This window comes from Chelonia mydas, chromosome 3 (genome assembly GCF_015237465.2).
Source record: "Chelonia mydas isolate rCheMyd1 chromosome 3, rCheMyd1.pri.v2, whole genome shotgun sequence".
Taxonomy (NCBI): domain Eukaryota; kingdom Metazoa; phylum Chordata; order Testudines; family Cheloniidae; genus Chelonia; species Chelonia mydas.
Window position 1 is genome coordinate 77,353,744 of NC_057851.1, and position 20,646 is coordinate 77,374,389.

The 20,646-nt window shown below is 42.2% G+C and overlaps 1 protein-coding gene across 11 annotated transcripts in view; it reads right to left on the reverse strand.

Annotated features, from left to right (window-relative positions):
* HACE1 (HECT domain and ankyrin repeat containing E3 ubiquitin protein ligase 1) overlaps window positions 1-20,646 on the reverse strand; it is an 89,259-nt gene that overhangs the window by 13,871 nt on the left and 54,742 nt on the right. For 8 of the 11 annotated variants that reach the window (XR_005224654.2, XM_007067001.4, XM_007067000.4 and 5 more), the window contains 2 exons: window positions 14,602-14,798; window positions 2,095-2,226 (listed from right to left, as the gene is read on the reverse strand). Coding sequence is in view for 10 of the 11 variants with exons in the window: in XM_007067001.4 (XP_007067063.1) it covers window positions 2,095-2,226; window positions 14,602-14,798 (329 nt within the window). In the remaining variant the exon portion in view is untranslated. Of the gene's footprint in view, window positions 1-2,094; window positions 2,227-9,727; window positions 9,772-9,823; window positions 10,925-14,601; window positions 14,799-20,646 lie in introns of those variants that run through there. The other 3 variants (XM_037894537.2, XM_037894538.2, XM_037894536.2) reach the window with 3 other exon arrangements.

A 20,646-nucleotide genomic window follows, 5' to 3' on the forward strand; every position in this document is an offset into this window, starting at 1 on the left:
ATTCTAAGGGGAATAGTTAAGTGTATGAGGGCTGCAAAGTTTGTCTGCACTGAACTACATATTCAACCTTACTATAAAATGCATCAGATCCCTTATATCAGAATGAGAAATCCTTTGTGTTTTATGGTTGCACAGACCTCTGATAATGGAAGAAATCCTCTTAAAAAGCATACTTGAATATTAAAAACCAAAACACTTGCATAACTGGAAGACTGTGTTGTTAATTTCATTTTGAAAGGTCTGAATCAGTTGCTATCTCTACAATAAAACCTGCTAAAGATTTTACAGGTTAAGAAATTTTAAGTCTGTAAGTGATCATCTGATATGACAGGTTTTTCTTTTTAATAATAATAAAACATTCTTTAAATTTTTAATATAATATTTTTGAATGCTATATTAAAATATCAATGTTGGTTTTAAGTTTAGAGAAGTACAGGTTAGTGGTTGTACCACAAACTACTATTCAGAAGGCCAAATTTGGAGCTTAAAGCTGTGTTTTGTTCCTTGCCCAGCAGGAGCTGAATGCATTGTGGAGAAGAAGAAAAGGGAGCAAAAGAGGCACAGTGTTCTTAACACTTGTCTGACACACCTTGCTGATATGAGGATTGAAGATCAGGTTCTAGACTGACACCCCCCCCCCACCTTAATCGAGGTGACAGTGACAGAACAGACATGAGGGGAGGAGATACCCAATGATCAAAAAAGCATCCCTGAGAGGGGACAGAAGAAAAAAAAATGCTTAATGAACAGCAGCAAAACTTTTGTGAAGGCCTCCAGTTAGAACTCAGTGGACTGGCAGAACAGCATAATCTACAATAGGGGGGGTGGGGCTGTAATTTCAACATTCTACAAAAAATAGCACACATGACGAATCACAGGGCAATATTTCAACTCCTTCAGATAGTGTGTCTAATGAACTGGTGTCCCTAACATGACAACTTGGAATTGTATTTGAGCTTGCATGTGTGTGCACATGTGTACTACGTACACCAGGATCTTAGATGTACATAGATAGGGGGCAGCAAGACAAAGGACAAAATGCTGAAGAAATTAAAGTCTGCATTTCTTTAAGAACAAGGGAAGCAAATTAATTTTCAGTGGCTTCTCTGTTCCCCCTCCAATGACACCCCAAATGTGTGTACAAATACACATACACTTTGCAGGAGAAAACATGAGAGCATTTTAGAAATTTGTAACATCAGCACATGCAAGTGTTGGTTTCACAAGTACAAATATTAGAACACATGCTGAACTTTTAAATATGTACACGTAGTGGAGGCTAGAACTCTAATTTACCCTTCGGAATAAAATAAATGGGGCAAGACTGCATAAGAAGGATTTTTTGTGGAATTTCTGCTCTGAATTTTCTGGTTTTAGTAAAAGATTTGGGTGTTAGTTTAACTACAAAACTCCAGTAGAAGTAAAATTTCCAATCTTAACTATTTTACATTAAATAATATTTAATGCTTGTAGTTTGATCTATATTTTTACATTCAGTGAGACTTGGGCTCCTAAATCATTATGAAAATTTTACACCAAGTGACTTTGTGGCTTAGGAAGAAGGAAAGAAGAGAAACATCCAGATAGGGAAACAAATCATGGAATATCATGGAAAACAGGCAGAAAAGGCCCAGACTGGTCATTTTCTCCAAGGTATTAAGTAGGTATATATGTAGTCAGAGATGAAAAATGCAGCAACTCCAAGAAGATTTTTTAGGAAAGTAAATTTGAATTTGATTCAGAGAGTAGGAAATAGGTGAAGATGATAAATAAACTAGGCAATAGGAGCGTTTCCTGAAGTTTACTGAAGGGAATTATGGACACCACAAGACACATGCACTTTCTATCTTGGGTATTACAAAGCAAGACTTTACTCTTATGAGTGATCAATACTACCATCTTTCAGGAGAATGCTCACCTAAGGTAATCAGAGTGAACACGGACAGACATTTCAGAGCAGGTGTACAGAAGTGAAAACCAAAGCATGGATATCAAATTATCATCTTTCAAAACACTGAGCTTTACTTCTACCTCATTACATTAGCGATGAAGTGCTGAATGCTGTCAGTTACAAATATAGGCACTGCTGCTTACCAGTTCATATTCATCAAAAAGCTGTATAAGAGAAGGTGGTATGAACATATGAAATCCTTGCAAAAAAGCATTTATCTGAGGTTGAATGGCTCTTGTCATTCGAAGTTCAGTAACAAGTTGGACATACTCAGCCTGCAAAGAAAGATACTGAACATTAAAACGAGATATTTTATGGTAAAAATACATGAACATACATATGCAGAAACAAAGTCCTGCCTACATTAAGATCATCATTAAAAGTAAATTCTAGCTGCGACTTTGAATGCATCCTTCACTCACCTAACTGAGACTGGCAACTGCAACACACATGGCCACATTTTCAAAAGGCCTCTTAAAAAGAGAGAGAGAGAGAGAGAGAGACCTACGAAGTTTAAGCAAGCACCCTTCTATTTCCTTTTTGCCCATACAAATGTATGTAGCACAGCCATATTTTGTGGGGCATGTTTTTGGAGACTACCTCTGGAATGACAGTGCAGCACAGTCCCAGCAGGGGTTTGGGTCTAGTCCAGGGGTTTGGATCTATACCAGGGGTGGCCTATCTGAGCCTGAGAAGGAGCCAGAATTTACAATGTACGTTGCCATAGAGCCATAGTAATTTGTCAGCAGCCCCCTACTGGCTCCCCCCTCACTCCCTGCGGCAGCCCCACCAATCAGCGCCTCCCCCTCCCTCCCCACACCTCCCAATCAGCTGTTTCATGGCATGCAGGAGGCGGGGGGGACGGGCAGGAAGAGGAGGAGCGAGGGCATGGCAGGCTTAGGGGAGGGGGTGGAGTCGGGGCAGGGCCTGTGAAAGAGCCAGGGGTTGAGCAGTGAGTACCCCCAGCACATTGGAAAGTTGGCGCCTGTAGCTTCAGCCCCGGAGTTGGTGCCTATACAAGGAGCTGTACATTAACTTCTGAAGAGCAACATGTGGCTCCAGAGCCACAGGTTGGCCACTCCAATCTAGACCAAGAATGTTAATGGAATTTTACCTTGTCATTTTCTGACTGAATGAACAATACAACCTCAACGTTCTTAAAATCAGTTTGGATGGAATTTCCTTTTCTTGTTTTTTAAAAAATAGGAGAAAAACAGAAGACTCACAATATGAAAATATTCAGTTGGACACCACTGAAATACTGTATCCCATACATTTTAAGCAATCTCAAGTGGAAACCTCTCACTCGCCACCTTCCAAGATACACACTAAATGAAACAAGGCCTTGGCTCACTCCCATTTTATCATTCAAAACTGCTAGTACTATGGAGCAGACAAAAAGGAAAAGGGACTTTCAGATGGGGGCAGAAAGACAGCCCCTTCAGCTTTACACTGCCTGGACCATGTACACAGCACCATGTGCTTGTGCACAGCTTGCCAGTCTATTCCAGCTCATCTTGATGCACAATATATAAGTCTTTAACACATTCTCTTTACTCAATGCAGACATCTTTCTACTTGGGAACCGAAAACTTATGCCAAGACTTCTCAAAACTAAGTTAAATCAACTTTGACTCCAAGTGATGTATGATTTCTAATTATTGGAAAAAAAACGGTATTTCCAGGCTTACCCACCAAACAGATTAACTGAGTTAGTGTCTGTGATGATTTGGGGAATCTATGTACAGTTTATAAATTCTGCTTGGATGCTATAAAGTTGCTATAAAAATTTAATCAGGGAATTCTTCTATGTGGACATGGAATCCATCATGTGCTAACATGGACTGTAGCACATTCCTACCAGACCAGGGTCAATGGAAAGTCATTAACTTTAACGTGTACTGGACTGAAAAACTGCTTTGCTAAAGAGGCTGACTGGAACTGGAAGATGCTCCTTCCTCCAACTTGTCTGAAAGGATGGAAAAAGTAGAGAGAAACTGGAAAATTCCCCAAACAGAACAAAGGGAGAGAGGTGACAGAGCAGGATTTAAAAAGGACTCCCAGGGAGAAGTCTTTTAGAGGGACAGAAAGCGTGGGACAGGCATAGAAGAGAGAAGTATGCTTTTGTAGCAGCGGTCTGTTTGAACTGTGGGACCAACCAAGGTCAGAGAAAGCAAGCTGAGCTGGAAAGATTCCACGTTTCTCAAGAAAAGTCATGAGTTGCAGGAAAAGGATCCTGGGCACCCCAAGAGACTCCGCCCAAGGGCAAAGAACTCTCAGAATGGTGAAGAACCCAAGACAGGGAAATTAATATAGGTTTATTTTGTACACATCTGTATATTTCTTGTGCTAAGTGGAGAGCAATGGTGTTTTTGGATCCTGTACAAAGTCTGTCTGTTGGCTTTCATTGTCACACACCTCTTAAGAGGTGAACTGTAAACCAGAAGGTTCACAGCTTTGGTAGGATTCTGGGGACTGTTCAAGAGCTGCTGGGGATGTTTGGGGGAGACTGCACTAATTTAAGGGCTTAGACAATGGAGTACCCACTCCCATGAGGGGCATCACACACTAAGTCTGCATCTTGAGTGTGTGCTTAGAGGCCCAAAGCCACAAACAGTGCCTAAACTCTGCCCAGTCCCATCAAGTGAAGGGCACAGAGGATTCAGCATTGAATCCCCTCACAGCTGCCTAGTGAAAGTCCAACAGCAGGAGCTCAGCCAGATCTGAGACACTGTCTTGTTCCAAAACAACAAGTTTGGACACAGTTTCTACTTAAGTTTTTATACCATACCCATCACCACAGCATCTAAGCATCTGGTTTCTTGAAGAATCAATTAACCTCTCTGCCTCCAGTTCCCTATTTACACAATGGAGATACAATAGAAACTCAGAGTTACGAACACCAGAGTTACAAACTGACCAGTCAACCACACACCTCATTTGGAACTGGAAGTACGCAATCAGGCAGCAGCAGAGAAAAAAAGCAATACAGTACAGTACTGTATTAAACAAAGTATTAAAAAATAAAGGGAACGTGTAAAAAAAGATTTGTCAAGGTAAGGAAACTGTTTTCGTGCTGGTTTCATTTAAATTAACATGGTTAAAAGCGGCATTTTTTTTTTTCTGCACAGTAAAGTTTCAAAGCTGAATTAAGTCAATGGTCAGCTGTAAACTTCTGAAAGAACCACCATAATGTTTTGTTCAGCGTTACAAACATTTCAGAGTTACAAACAACCTCCATTCCCGAGGTGTTTGTAACTCCGAGGTTCTACTGTAAGTTGATATCTAAAGTGACATTTTAAAAATATCCCTATTTTGAAAGACTGCCCAATTTCAGAGAAATCCCTTATACACCTCTGCCCCAATATAACACGGGTTCGCATACAACACAGTAAAGCAGGCCTCCCCCCCCCGCATCCCAGGATCTGGGAGGTGGGGGCACTTTTGGGGGCCCCGCAGGCCCAGGTGATTAGCAGGGGGCCAGGAGCAGCCCGCTCCACTTCCCTCACCTCGGCCCCAGCTGTGTCGCTCGGGGGAGGGGGCTTGTGGGAAGAGATCTCCCTCCCCCCCCCCCCCCCCGCACTCACCGGCAGCAGCAGAAGCGGAGCAGCCCTACCCCAGCCCTCTCCACTCTGCCAGCTCCCAGCCACGACGCTTCGCTCCCAGCCACCAGTGAGTGCGGTGGGCGTCCTTTCCCCAACCTCCCTGCACTCACCGGCGGCGGGAAGTGAAGCGCTGTGGCTGGGAGCTGGCGGAGTGCAGCGGGCTGGGGCCACATTTTCCGCTTTCCACCGCTGCCGGTGAGTGACTGTCAGGGGACAGGGATGTGGATAGGGGTCGTGGCAGTCAGGGGACAGGGAGGTTGGGTAGGGGGTGGGGTCCTGGGGTGATTTGGGACGGGGGTCTCTGGAGGGGGCGGTCAGGGGACAAGGAGCAGAGGGGCCAAAGCAAGTTCGATATAACGCGGTTTCACATATAACACGGTAAGATTTTTTTGGCTCCCGCGGACCGCGTTATATCGGGATAGAGGTGTACTTTATTCTAACAAGAACTGGTAGCCTCTTCAAAATTGGAAGAAATTCTTTTTTCAGTGTAAATGTGAGATGAATGATTAGTTAAATGTTTGTGAAGTGCTTGCAAGAGGAGAAGGGTTACTTAAGTACATCTTCAACCAAGATTCCGGTCTCTTCCAAGGTCACCACTGAATGGCAGGCTAAACCAGGCTGAGGGAAGCCAAGGGGGGAGAGACACCTCTGGTGAGAAAAAATGCTTATCTCCAACATGCCTGGGACTGGGAATGGTTTAAGAACACTTTTCTAGATGCCCAAAAAGCCACAATCCCACAGTCGAGGAAGGCGGCCATAATGGTTTAAAAAACCAAAACTGATTTAACAGGGAAGTGAAGACGGCTATAAAAAAATTCATTTGTATATCAGGAGGATGTTACATAGTGGCTACTAAAGTTAAGCATTTTAAAATCAGCAGTTCCAGACAATCTGCATCCAAGGGTCTTAAAAGCTGGCTGAAGAGTTCACTGGATTGGTAATGATGATTTTCAGTTAAGTTAACATACCACGGAAGTTCCAGTACACTGGAAGAAAGCTCATTATGTGCCAATATATAAAAAGAAACAGGATGACCCTGGTAATTATAGGCCTGTCTGTCTGACATTGACCCTGGGCAAGATAGTGGAACAGTTGGTACGGGAAAGAATTCAAGAAGGGTAATATGGGTTTATGGAAACATGGGTTTATGGAAAATAAACATGGGTTTATGGAAAATAGTCTATCAAACTAACTTGATATCTTTTTCTTATGAGATTACAGGTTTGCTTGACTAAGGCAATAGTGTCGATGTAGTATACTTTGACTTAGTCCCAACATGACATTTTGATAAAAAACTAGAAAGATATAAAATGTACCTGTCACTCGTTAAATGAATTAAAAGCTGGCTAACTGATAGGTCTCAAAATGTATCTGTACATAGGACAATCAACTGGGTGTGGTTTTAGTGGGGTACCGCAGGGATCAGTTCATGACCCTTACTATAACGTTCTTATTGAATGACATGGAATAAAACAAAGGTCAATCACTAATAAAGTTTTCAGATGACAAAAATTGGGGAGTGGTAAATAATGAAGAGGATAGGTTACTGATACAGAGCAATCTACATCGCTTAGTAAACTGGGCACAAGCAAACAATATGCACTTTAACAGGGCTAAATGTAAACATTTCCTTACATAGTGGAAGACTCTCTCTTGGGAAAAGGATTTGGGGGTTGTGGTGGATAATCAGCTGAACATGAGCTCCCAGTGTGCCGCTGTGGCCAAAAGGACTAATGTAGTCCTTGGATGCATAATAAACAGGGGAATCTCATGTAGGACCAGAGAGGTTATTTTACCTCAGCTGCTGGAATACCATGTCCAGTTCTGGTATCCACCATTCAAGGTGGTTGATAAATTGGAGAGGCTTCAGAGAAAAGCCACAAGAATCACTGAAGGATCAAAAACCCTTCCTCATAGTGACTGAGCTCCTTGAGTCTATTAGCTTAACAAAGAGAAGTTTAAACATTGACTTGATTACAGACTAAGTACCTACATGGGGAACATATTTAAGAATGGACTCTTCAATCTAACAGAGAAAGGTATACCATGATCCAATGGCTGGAAGTGAAGCTAAACAAATTCAGACTGAAAATAAGGTGTAAAGTACAATGAGAGTAATTAACCACTGAAGAAACTTAACAAGGTCATGGTGTCTTGTCCATCACTGAAAATTTTTAAATCAAAACCATATGATCTAGTTCTACAGCCTGTGTTATATAGGAGGTCAGACTACATGATCACAATGATCCCTTCTGGACTTGGACTATGAATCTGTACTAAGTCTGCTTTGGTGGTCAGGGAGGAGGAATCCTTTTGGTCCAACAGAGGGAAAGGTACTGCAGCAACATTCCATGATATATGCACCGCTTGACAAGGCACAAAAGACATCAGTGGCTATTCACTGTAGCTAATGAAGTTCCTAGTCTTTATGACCCTTCAAGCCACTGGTCTTTGATTTCAGCACCCCAGAGACCAAGATTGCCTTTTACACATCATAGAAAGGAAGTCCTCCAGCAATGCCAAGAGGTGAAATGTCAGGTGTAGGTGCATACTGGAAGTCAGTCACAAACCTTCATCCTTGGCACCAAGGATGTTAGGCAACATCCCAGGTGACTGAATAGCCCCTTTTAAGACAGCACTGCTCACCCCCATAAAGGAAGAGGCCAGCAAAAGTGCCATAATATTGCCTGCCCAACTCTAATCTGGACAGTTTACCATATCTGGTGAATCCTCCACACACTTGGTCATTCTATAAGCAAAAGAAGAGCTCTCACCATGAGGATATGGAACATATGGACTTTAATGGATAATAACAAATCAAGACCTGAAAGGTGTATATTATTAATTGCAAGGGAACTTGCAAGATGCAGCATCAACATAGCTGCCCTCAGCAAAAGAAGACTTGCAGAAGGAGGCTCCAGAAAGGAACTAGGACAGAGGTCCCCAAAGTGTGGGGTGTCCCCCCCCCAGGGGGGCATGGAGGAAAATCCAGGGCCCAGGCCAGCCCGCACAGAGGCAGGGAGGGAGCGCCACCCAGCCCCGTCCTGTCCCTGGCTCCCGGCCCTGTGCCTTGGCCCCATCACCAGCCTCAGTGTGGCTCTGCTCCTGCCCACCCTCCCCCTGCCAACCCCCAGCCTCAGTCACAGCTCCATTCCTGGCCCAGGGCAAAGCTGGGAGCAGAGCAGCACCAGGCCAGGGGCTGGCTTCTGGCCCCCAGAACAACCCAGTTGCTGCTCCACTTCCGTCCCCAGCCTCGCCACTGCTCCTGGCCCCAGACCCACCCACCAGCTGCGGCCCCACCCTCGGCCCCCTTACCCAATCTGCGTCTTCCCCCTCCCTGCCCCATGAGCCACGTCCCCGTTCCCAGCTCCGGGGAGACGGGGGGGATGCGCACAGCAGGGGGCTGGGGGGGGCGGAAAGAGGACTGTCAAAAGTTTGGGGATCTCTGAACTAGTAGGTGGCTAATCTTTTGGAAAAAGGGAAAAACAGCAGAGGAAGAAAGGATTTATGGCATTTATTTTGCCATTAGAAACAGCTTCTGAAGTCACTGAAAGATTTACCTGTGGGAGACTAATACCAGAGTAGGAAAAGATAGGAAGACTTGGAACGGTGTAATAAAGACCAATGGAGTTGGAAAAATGAACAGCAATGGTCTCCTACTTCAGCAAGTGTGCTGAGCATGAGCTCTATCATCAACACAGTATTTAAACAAGCAGACAAATATCAAACATCTTGGATGCATATCTGAGATCAAAGCACTGGCACCTGAATGACTCATTATATGGCAAAAGGACACTAATATCACCAGAGCAATGCAAGGGGCGAACAGCTGGAATCACCGCACAATGATCAGAGCCATTTTTAAATTACATGCGGCTGAAGATATTAAATCTAAAATTGAACATAGCAAAGCTGAGACATCCATTTCTTCAAGAAAAACTAAGGGAAGACTTAATGGAAAAGTCTGATAACCTTACATCATCAACCAATAATGTACTGTAAAAGTGGAATATATTCAAAATCGGCCATTCTTCAAGGCTCAGAAGATATTCTAGCTATACATCAAAGATGGCACCAGGATTGTTTCAATGAAAAAATCCTCAAGCAAAAGAATGGTGTGTGTCTTGGCAAAATGACAAAAACAACATTAAAGAAAGATAAATTCAAGTACCTGCAAGCCAAGGGTTAAAGACTGCATTCATTCCTATAGGAGAACTGGTGGGAAAAGAAAGCAGAAGAAACACTGCATTATGTCAATACTAACATAACATTGTTTTAGGATTTCCTGAAAGCTATTTATGACCATCAAAATCTGGACCCGCTCCACTAAAGAATTCAGGTGGATCTATCTTAATCAAGGACAAATGAGGCATCTCTGAAAGATGAGTACAACACTTCACTGAGCCACTGAATCACCCTTTACTATCAACCCACAGGTGCTAGAGGAATTGACCCCATATATGAAGAAATCACCCAAACCTACCATTGAGGAGTGCAAAGAGCTATCAAACAAATGAAGTCAGGTAAATCATCTGGCAAAGATGACATATCAGATGAAATCTTTAAAACCTGCAGGCCTAAATGCTGTCAACTATCCACATGAAACCATCAAAGATGGGAAGCCAAGCAAATTCCTCAGGGCTTCAAAGATGCAATCAGTTACACTATACAAAAATATAGGCATCAAATCTGACTGTGGTAACTACTGGGGTATTACCCTGCTATCTGTTAGTAGAAAAATTCTCACCACCCATATTTTGCTCAATCAGCTCGTCACAACAGTATCAGAGAAGTTTCTACCAGAGACCCACTGTGGATTTAGGTCAGGTCAGGGCACCAAAGACATGGTTTTTGTTGAGACAGAGATTCAGGAAAAAAAAAAAATCTGAACACAGAACTGTATGCTGTCTTCATTTATCTAAAAATAGCACTCGATACTGTGAGCAGAAATGGCCTCTGGAAAATTCTAGAAAAGTTTGGCTGCTCCACCAAATCTGCCAACATCATATCAATTTCACAAAGGCGTAACTGGTCGAGTCCTCTCAGATAGTGACCTTTTAAACAATTTCCCATACATAATGGAGTGAAGCAAACCTGTGTGCTGGCACTGGCCCTTTTTGGTCTCTTTGCAGCTGTTCTGAATTACGCAACGACCAGCCTTCCAAAGGGCATCTATGTAAGGTACAGAACTGATGGAAAACTATTCAATTTCCAAAGGCTTACTGCAAAGACAAAAATTCCTGAAGAACTCATATGTGAAGCCCTTTTTGTGGATGACTGTGCGCCACTTCGCCATAGTGAAAGTGATCTACAGTTTATCCTTGGCAGGTTCTCTGAGGCAACTAAACAGTTTCAACTCACCATCAGCCTGGAAAAAAAAAAAAGTTTTCTTCCAACCAACCACCAGGCAAATATCACCACTTATTGTTTAAGCCAAAGACTGTGAATAACTTTACATACCTGGGCAGTACTATCTTAAGAGATGGTTTGCTGGATCAAGAAATAGCAAGTCGAATATAAAAGGCAAGCCAGGCCTTCAGAAGACACTGCCATAGGATACTCAACCAGCACACCATCCAACACTTAGAACTGATAATTCCCAATGCAGCACTGTTAGCATCCCTTTTAGACAGGTGTGAAACATCAGTTTACTGCAGACATATTAAGCAACTTGAAAAATTTCACACATGCCACCTCCACTCTATTCTGAAAGTCAACTGGCAAGACAGTCTCAAACATTAATGTCCTTGAAAGAACAAAAACAGTAATTGAGGCCAGTTAAATGATCAAAGCTCAGCTTAGACTGACAGATCATGTTATCAGAGTGGGCAACAACAGACTCCAGCAAAAAAAAGTTTTCTATGAGCTGGTACTCTTGAAAGCACAGGCATTTTTCAAATCTGCCAGAACCATTAAGGTATACAGTACAAATCCAGGTCATTAAGAAAATATTGAATGAATAGGTATGTCCAAGAACTGGCATAGGATACAGAGTCCTTGACTTTTAAATCATTAGCCTGTATCTAGCCCAGATCAGTAGAAAGCTCATAAAATAGTTTGATAGTCTCCATATTCCTAAGGGACTAACATCCATATTTCAAAAGTCACCATAACAATTAGCAACGTCAAAAGGTGCTACGGACAAAAAGGGAATAGAGATATCACCTCTAGGGGTGATCTCTGCATGTCAGCGTTGAGCATGTAGTTGAAGTAGTATGAGAATATTTATAAAGCAAATATACTTAAAACTATCAAACTAAAATATGTAAAATTCTTGTAGGGTAAGTCAAACAGAAGAATTTAAATATTAGATTAGGGATAACATCATGTTAGCAAATTTCTAACTTCATTCATATTGAAAAGAGCATTGTAAACAGACGATAGACTTTATAATGGCAACACTGAAACCACCAATTATTGTAGGATATATTATATTATACTAAAATATTATAATATATACAAGGAGAATTTAAAAGACTGGAAACAAGCAACAGTGTATTTGTTCCCTGACTCCATCCATGTAGAATATTGATAAAGGGGCCAAATCTCCACTGACTTGCATTGTGTAGTCATTTATACCTGTGCAAAGGGGGTGGAAAACCAATTCTGAATGGTATAAGACAGTGGAGAATCAGTCTCATAATATGCATGTTAGTGATCTGAATGACATTTCTGCCCTGATAGAAAGGAAGAGTATGCATGTAAGCACTCACTGTCAAAGTCCCAGAAACAAGAAAATGTTAAAATAAATGATGACACCAAGTGGTCATTTGCCAATATAATAGCCTAGTATCGTACCAACAAAAACCTAGACAAATACTATATAATCAGGTTTCAGAGTAACAGCCGTGTTAGTCTGTATTCGCAAAAAGAAAAGGAGTACTTGTGGCACCTTACAGACTAACCAATTTATTTGAGCATGAGCTTTCGTGAACTACAGCCCACTTCATCGGATGCATACTGTGGAAACTGCATCAGTATGCATCCGATGAAGTGAGCTGTAGCTCACGAAAGCTCATGCTCAAATAAATTGGTTAGTCTCTAAGGTGCCACAAGTACTCCTTTTCTTTTTACTATATATCAGGGATATCTTTGGCATGCAGCCAGTCAGGGAAATCTGCTGGCGGGCCGGAATGGTTTGTTTACCTGCAGCGTCCGCAGGTTTGGCCGATCGTGGCTCCCAGTGGCCACAGTTCGCCGTTCCAGGCCAATGGGGGCTGTGGGAAGTGGCGTGGGCCGAGGGATGTGCTGGCCACTGCTTCCCGTAGCCCCCATTGGCCTGGAACAGCGAACCGCGGTCAGTGGGAGCTGCAATCGGAAGAACCTGCAGACGCTGCAGGTAAACAAACTGTCCCACCAGCAGATTTCCCTGATGGGACCACGTGCCAAAGGTTGCCGATCCCTGCTATGCATACATTGTATGCTGAAGTCAGAACCAGTGCAAAGAAAGCACAGAATTTGATTGGAACAATGTCTGCTTTACTCTTCTACAAAGTGTTAAAGTTATAACACCAACTATATTGATGCTCATTTGCTTAACAATGAAAAGGATTATATGACTCTACGATGCTGGACTCCCAGACTGTCAATGTCACAAATAAAACTGTGATTAAAACTATTTTCATATATACTAAACAATTTATATATGGTTGGAAATGCTTCTCCTGGGAACTTTCACATCACTACATTGAATAAACTGAGCACAGTTTTCCTTTTAAATCTATTCATACACAGTGTGCTTGTACTGGTAACAGAACTACCACCAAACAACCATTTAATACATATGGAAAGATTAATAAAGAAAACACAAATGGTAAATTTCTGAAGTGTCAGTAACATGAAGACATATTACCAAATACTGAACATGAAGTGTATTCTTCATGCAGTCTTTAGCTATTGAATAAAGGACAAAATTCGATAAAAAGGAAAGTTACATCATAATTTAGAACTAATTTTTTTTAAGAAGAGCTGGGCAAAGGCTACTATTTTAACCCATGTTATGATAATTACACACCAGACTAATGACTTTCTTGGTGTAGGCAGTGCAGGAAACAAATCTTAGTACTAAATTTTAGAAGTCTACATTACTTTATATCTTTTCCAAAAAAATTCTCTTTAGATTTCACTATTCCATTACATTTTCAAGGGTTTATAGCCACAGGGTATACTGTACATATTTAATTTAGGTTTAGTTTTTATGTAGCACAACCAGCAGCAAGTTGCTTACAAAATATTTAACACATAGAACAGAAACAGACTTTGCTTTAGTACTGTATTTAAGTATTAGGCCCGCCTGCGCTAGCACACAGATTTTAACCCAGTTATAATTCTGTTTGTCAGCTTCCGCTTTACATAGATCAAAATGTTCTATGGTTAAACTCTGTTTTTGGCTCATAAAATATGCCTGGAATTGTTGAAAGATGAAAGGCCTAATAAGTTTATTTCAAAATCCTATTCCTTTCCATTAAGTGAATGAATTCACATCATGTTTTGTTCAATGATAACATAAGGCCAAACCGTCTGGGTAGCTGAGCAGCACAATTCCTACCGACTTCAAATGGAGTTTTGGGTGCTCTGCACTTCTCTGTCCCAACATACCTTAAATACGCCACTGCTCAGTGAACAGGCCATGTTTAACAGTGAATTTTGCAACACTTAAGCAACATTACCTACAGCTGTATTTTTGAAAGGCACCACAGGTGTTCCTTGTTAATATTCCCCTTCCTCCCCCCCGCCAAGAGCTTGACCATGTGCAATACAGGTATGATGTCACTTCTAAAAAGTCCCTCATTTGAGTTCTACCTTGTTTTTCTTCATAAAAACTCCAACAAAAGAGACAGACAGAGAATTTCGGAGAGCTGTTTAAAGAACTTTCTTCAGAAGAGTGGCCCAATTTACTGACATATACGAACGCGGACCATTTTGCCAGCTACTTTTTAATATTGTGGGTATGATTACTTTAAGTACATAATTTATGCTTCTACTCACTCATAAGTCAGTTCAATTGTTCTTATCAGTAACTTCTGGATAAACCTGAACACTCACTTTATTGTCTTGTGTAACAAGAATACTTGCACCCCCTGGTTTCAAAGGCACTTCTTCCATTGCTCCAAACACATCAGTCTCGACAGAGAAGGTCAGTTCCAGCCCAAGATCACCGATATCATTATCTAAAATCCACTGCAAGTTCTTTGCATACTCTGGATCAATAGATGCCACATCCTGATAATTTACAGGAATACCTGAGAAAATAAAATCAAAATCCACATATTCAGTTTGCCTTAGCCTGCTTGTTCTATGGTAGAAGATTGCCCTCTAGAGAGAGACTGGAATAATGCAAGGATAAAAAAACATTTATAGTCATGATACACCGCAGAATTTAAACTTGCCATATCTTCTGTATTTTACAGAAAGTAAAACATGTCCTTTGATATAGACTCTCCTGGTGAACCAAAAAGTCACACATCATTTACTCAAACTACAACAAGCGTACATTCCTGGGACACTGACTCAAGCCTCACTGTGAAGCCCAAGGCTTTCAACCATACACCTTCAGCCTCATGAAAATACACCAGTCCAACAGGTGTTTACAACCAGTAAGTTTTACAAAACCAGTTGCTTTAGTATATTTAAAAAATGTCTCTTTTCACTAAAAAGCAGTTTGTAGTCGGAAGAAAAATACTAAGGAAGTAGTTATGGAGGTCTTTTATATACTCAGAATAAATTAATTTCCTTGGCTCTTTAGATTTCTTTTTTCTACAATTTCCTATGAGACTTGCTGCTCTTTCAGCAATAACTGTGGTCCAGCTACAAATCATTTTTAGTACAAAAACTAAGTTGTGAAACTCTAAACCAACTTCCAGATTTGCTTTTATAATGTAAAGAGACTGAAAAGCAAAAGTTGTTTGAGGCTCAGCTGAGTACAGAAAGAAGTTTTAGAATTTCCTATTTTTATCCCCCTTCCCAAATACACATCTAAATTACAGCTTACATTTTGCAAGCACCACTGCTAACCTGATCCTTCCCCATCTTCCCACCCCCCGTGAATCCTTGGAGAAAGAGGGAAGATCAACAGCTCCTCCAATCTCAGCCCTGGTCACTCCTTGCCTATCACACAGTCATAGCCAGAGCCAAAGAAATTTCTTTAATTTTTAGTTCCAGCTTTCTTCTCTGCCAGCACAGTAATGTGAACGAGATTACTTACCAGTAACTATTAAAGAGCTACCTCTGTGCAGTTCACTGCAAATGTGTCACCCCTGGTGTCAAGCTACTTTGCAAAACCACATCCACTGGCAGGTGCACAAGAGTTCTTGTGTATGAGTGACATCACCACCTTACTCTACATAAGGAATTACCCCAGTTCCTTCTTCCAAACTACAGTGTCTTGATGTTACTCCACAGCAAAGAGGAAGGGGGGCCGGTACCATGAATACAGAGAGCTAACTCTGTAACCACAGTAGTTACCAGCCTATATGCTTCTCACCTATGGGAGTTTAGCAAGCATGGCTCAATCAGATAGATAGTGGGTGAGAAGTTCTTAGCTAAATATGGACCATTTAACTGCTACACGAAACCAGGCACTGGAGCATGATGCTAAGTCTAAGGAGAAGCATCTGGTGAAAGTGTACACTGAATTCTCAAATGGCTTCTCTGCAAGTCTCCACCAGCGGAAGCCAGCCTAAGATGGGCCACTGACACTGAGGCGGTGATTGTGGAGTGAGTCTTCGAACGAGGTACATTTTCCTAGCGAAGGTAATATATGGAACATAGCAACATGTAATCTTGTGGCGAGTGTCTGGTAATAGGTTCTCCCACATGCTACAAATAACCAGTTTGATTATTGAAAGGGCTTAATTTTTTTCAAGTAAAGCACACTTATATCTAGTGTATCTGCTTCCCCTGGGTGGGAATGAGGTGTTAGAAAGGAAACAGACTAAGATAGATGGAAATCTGAGACTAACTTAGGCATGAAGTTGGGATGCGGCCTCAGGATGATTTTGTCCTTTATGAGCACAGCATAGAGTGGAGTGGTGATCCAAGCACTAAGCTCACTTGCTCATCTTCCTACCAATTACCTCTGCTATCAAGAAGGCCATTTTGATTGATATATGCTTGAGAGAAGCCTGAGCGAGAGGCTCATAAGGAGGGTCCCAATAGCTTTACTAGGACAAGATTTAGATCCCGTGTTAACAGGGACTCTCTAATTGGCGAGGGGGTGGAACATTTAATATGCCCTTGAGGAACCTGCGAAGTGAAAGAAGGGTTTGTCCTTAACAAAACATTCTGATAAGCAGATATTGCTGCTACATGGACCTTCAGGGAGAGGCGAAGACTACTAAATCCTGAGACTAAGTTTAGAAGGTACTCAAAGATTGAAGTAACTTCAGCTTCAGATATAGCAAAGTCCTTTGTCAGCCACCCAGACAACAGTTGCCATTTTTATTTATAACATTTCAAAGTAAAAGCTGTAAGAGAATGGCTTGAGGTCACTGAGATCAGGAACTGTTCACATTAGTCCCAGGGTAGCTTAGAGGTTAGATAACAAGTGGAGTGTCTCTATGCTAGGATGAAGAATCCTTCCTTGCTGTTGAGACAAGAAGTCTGGGGACAGAGGCCAATGAAAAAGCAGCACCATGGCCAGCAGCAGGAGATCTGGATACAAGTGCTGACAAGACCATGTTGCAGCTATTACTATGATGTTTGCTCTGTCCAACCTGATCTTTCTTATGTGACCCTGGGAATCGGGGAAATGGAAGAGATGTTCTTATGTATCTGTTGAGGTTTATGAGATCCAGAATGGACCTCAGACATTCACTCTTCTTGGGAATCAGGAAACCATGGTGTTAAAATCCTTTCCCTCAGTATTCCTCTGGAAACTCCTTTATGGTTCCCTTCTTGAGGAGGGAATCCACCTCTTCCATAGGACTCTCTCATGAGATGGGAGAGAATGGTGAAGTGGCCTGGTGCAGAACTGGATGGAGCATCCATCAGTGCTGTCCACTATCCACTGATCCAAAGTAATCGTGCACCAGAAGCTGTAGCAGAAACTAAGCCATTGTTCTTGTACTCAAGTCTGAGGCACCATATGCTGGTCTTAAGAGTGTCTTGTGAGCATACAACTATCTGTGACCAAGGACTTAGCCACTTCCTTCTGTTCCTCCAGTCAAGATTCCAAGATGGGGCTCATGACATCCCAGAGTGTAACTGCAGAAGGACAAGATGGTTTAGTCATCAGCCATTTGGGAGGTCTAGACATGTAGGCTCTCCTGCCAAAAGCATCCAGCTTACATCCCTCAGTCAGGAGTGGAAAGAGAGGCTTTGTTGCCTTTAACTTTCTCTAATGCTGCAGACACCACCAGGGAATTGGCTGGAAAAAGTTGTTTGATGTCCATTGTTTGCTGGAGTGTACATCCTATCTGCTCACCTGGTCGCAGACAAGGAAGAAAAAGGAGACAGTCAAATAGTTCTGTCATCCTCAACCCAACAAAGAATAAGAGGCAGAGACTACTCCTCACTAGTCTGTACCTGTAATATGTCAAACGGGATTGGATATCTCTGGTGCCATGACCCATTTGCAGCGGATGTGTATCTGACATTCTTCCCAGGAGCCCCTGAAACAGTCTGATTGTTTGGAGCGTAAACAGATGAGGAACCAATTTGGTCTTCAGGAAAGGTACCATCTGTATGTTCCTCTGAAGGGGACTCAGATGGTTACTCTGAAGGAGTCTCATTCCATTCCTTAGATATAGGCAGGTCCTCCTGCACATCTACTGGATTCGGTGGCAGCATCAGTGCTGATGAGGAAGGTTATTTTGGCACTGGATGAATGATAGGTACTATGAGGGCATCAATGCCAAGTGGGGCCCTGGTGCCAGATAGGGCATTGGAACCAGTGCCACAGTCAGTGCCGGGTCTTCAGAGTCCTGTATGTATGGCCACATGAGCAGCTGAAGAAAGCCTATGGTAGATTTCCATGACTTCTGGACCTAAGACAAGAGCAGAGGTCCAGTGCCCTGAGATCAATTCTGGGGACCCTGTAAAGTTCATCTCCAAAGGGGTCAGAGATATTCAGAGGCACCTGTTGATTGGGACTGGAGGATTAAATTTCAGTTTAGAGTCAAGCTGTGGAAAAGCATGCTGTAGGGTGGCTATTAGATTCAGACACAGAAAGATCCAAAGTATTATTGGGATCTGAACTGGTTAGAAGTCCAAGTTAACTGGTGCTGAGATGTCCGACTCCAAAGGAGCATTGAAAAGAGATGAGAGTGGTGCCATTTGAGAATTTCTGAGGCACTTGTGTGTCAGAGAATATAGGAGAGACACAACAAATCCTCTTTTCTTTTTTGTGTCTCATGAGGAGGTGATGCTTCTCCCTCCTTTTACCTGAATGGACCTCTGAATGCCCTTGTAGAGCTGAGACAGTAGATGAATAGAAGGAGTGCCAAATCATCATATGAGGAGCGAGTGGCAAGATGGGCACTTCCTGTGTTAGGACTGGCGCTAAAGAAACTTTTAAGGTGGTGCCAACTTGGTCTTTGGTGCTAGGTGAAGGATTCATTCCCAGCATGCAACCAAGGAGATTCTGGTCTCAAGCCCATGGTAAAAAGCTGGCACTGACGCCGGAGCAGTAAAACCCATCTTGGGTCCTGCATAAGACAACCTCTGCACTGAGGCTGGGGTCTCTGCACCATCAATTAGCCCAGGCTGTAGACACACTGAGACACTAGATGAGCCTAGTAGGAAATGAAGTCACCCTCATGCAAGACTTCTCGTGCACTCCCCAAAGGACACTGCTTTTCATGGCTGTTCTGCAGCTCAATGCCAGAGACAACATATCCCATAAGGGTACTGCACAGAGGTCCTCAAAGAAGAACAGATGCGTGCTTTTTCCTCAGGGAGGAGTCAAAGACACCAGCAGTTCTTAGTTTCCCCATTCCTAAAGAAGAAAGAGCAGAACTCCAGCACCTTTCTGGGGACTGGAACAGTGCTGTTGCATCTGGAGCAATCTTTGAGACACCAGCGTTCTCCCTCAGGAGAAAGACTTGAGGTTTTGGTGGACATGGTTATGCTGAGGCAGCTATGGCAGCCATGAGACTCTTATGGAAAAATCCCATAGAATTTAAGGTGGGTGAAACCAAAAGGGTACTACAGAAATTGGAATGAAATTCTTTGGAAACTTGAGCAAGAATAATCTCCTTTCTATTACGAGTTGTTAGATCCCAAGAGGATAGTTTATAGAAAGGACACAAAACTTACATTCTAAATGAGGACTCAAAAATAGTTCCATTGAAAAGAAAAAGAGGGTGAGAAGGCTACTGCAGCAGCAGCAACGAGCCACTACTGAGAAGTAATAAATTTGTCAGGGGAAGGAATGGTTAGTATTGGTGGTGGTAAAAATACAGATTTACTTTGGTGCAATGGGATGAGAACCTGAGTGTGTATGTGGGTGTTTATGGTAAGAGTGGAGTAGTAGATTTTTTCCCTAGATCTGGCAAGTTTCTTTGATAAATTTGCAACGTTGTCTTAACTAAGTGGGGGGGGGGGTAGGGGGGGGCAAGAGGGGAACTATTTTCATTCACTGGAAAAACTTCTTAGTCAATCTTTTTCATAAGTTATCAAACCAAGCATCCTTCACTGAGGGATAGAGTTTTAAGTTAAAACCCCGAATGTTTGAATTAGAGTTCACGGACCCACTATGAAGAGATTTTTGTCAGAATTCCTGAAAGGTCTCATACTTCTAGGCTAAGGAACATAAGTAATTTCAGACCAGAACATATCTAAGAAATTACAAACCTTGGAAAACAAGGTTTAGAATGAACATGCTATTTAAATATCAACAGGGTGTTATTACATGATAAAACTAATAAACCTGCTGGCTATAATGCCTGTACTTCTGGTCTCTGAACTAAGAATGTTTTTAAAAAGGCAATCGAATACAAAGTGGCAGTGGCCACTAATTTATATATTTACACTTGAAAGGGGTTATAGCAGTGGCACTGTAATTTTTTCTTAAGAAAAATCCACAAGTGAGCTTCATATATTGGTTAATAAGAGTGAAGGACTAGCTATTTGCTCCAGTTGATATAGTGC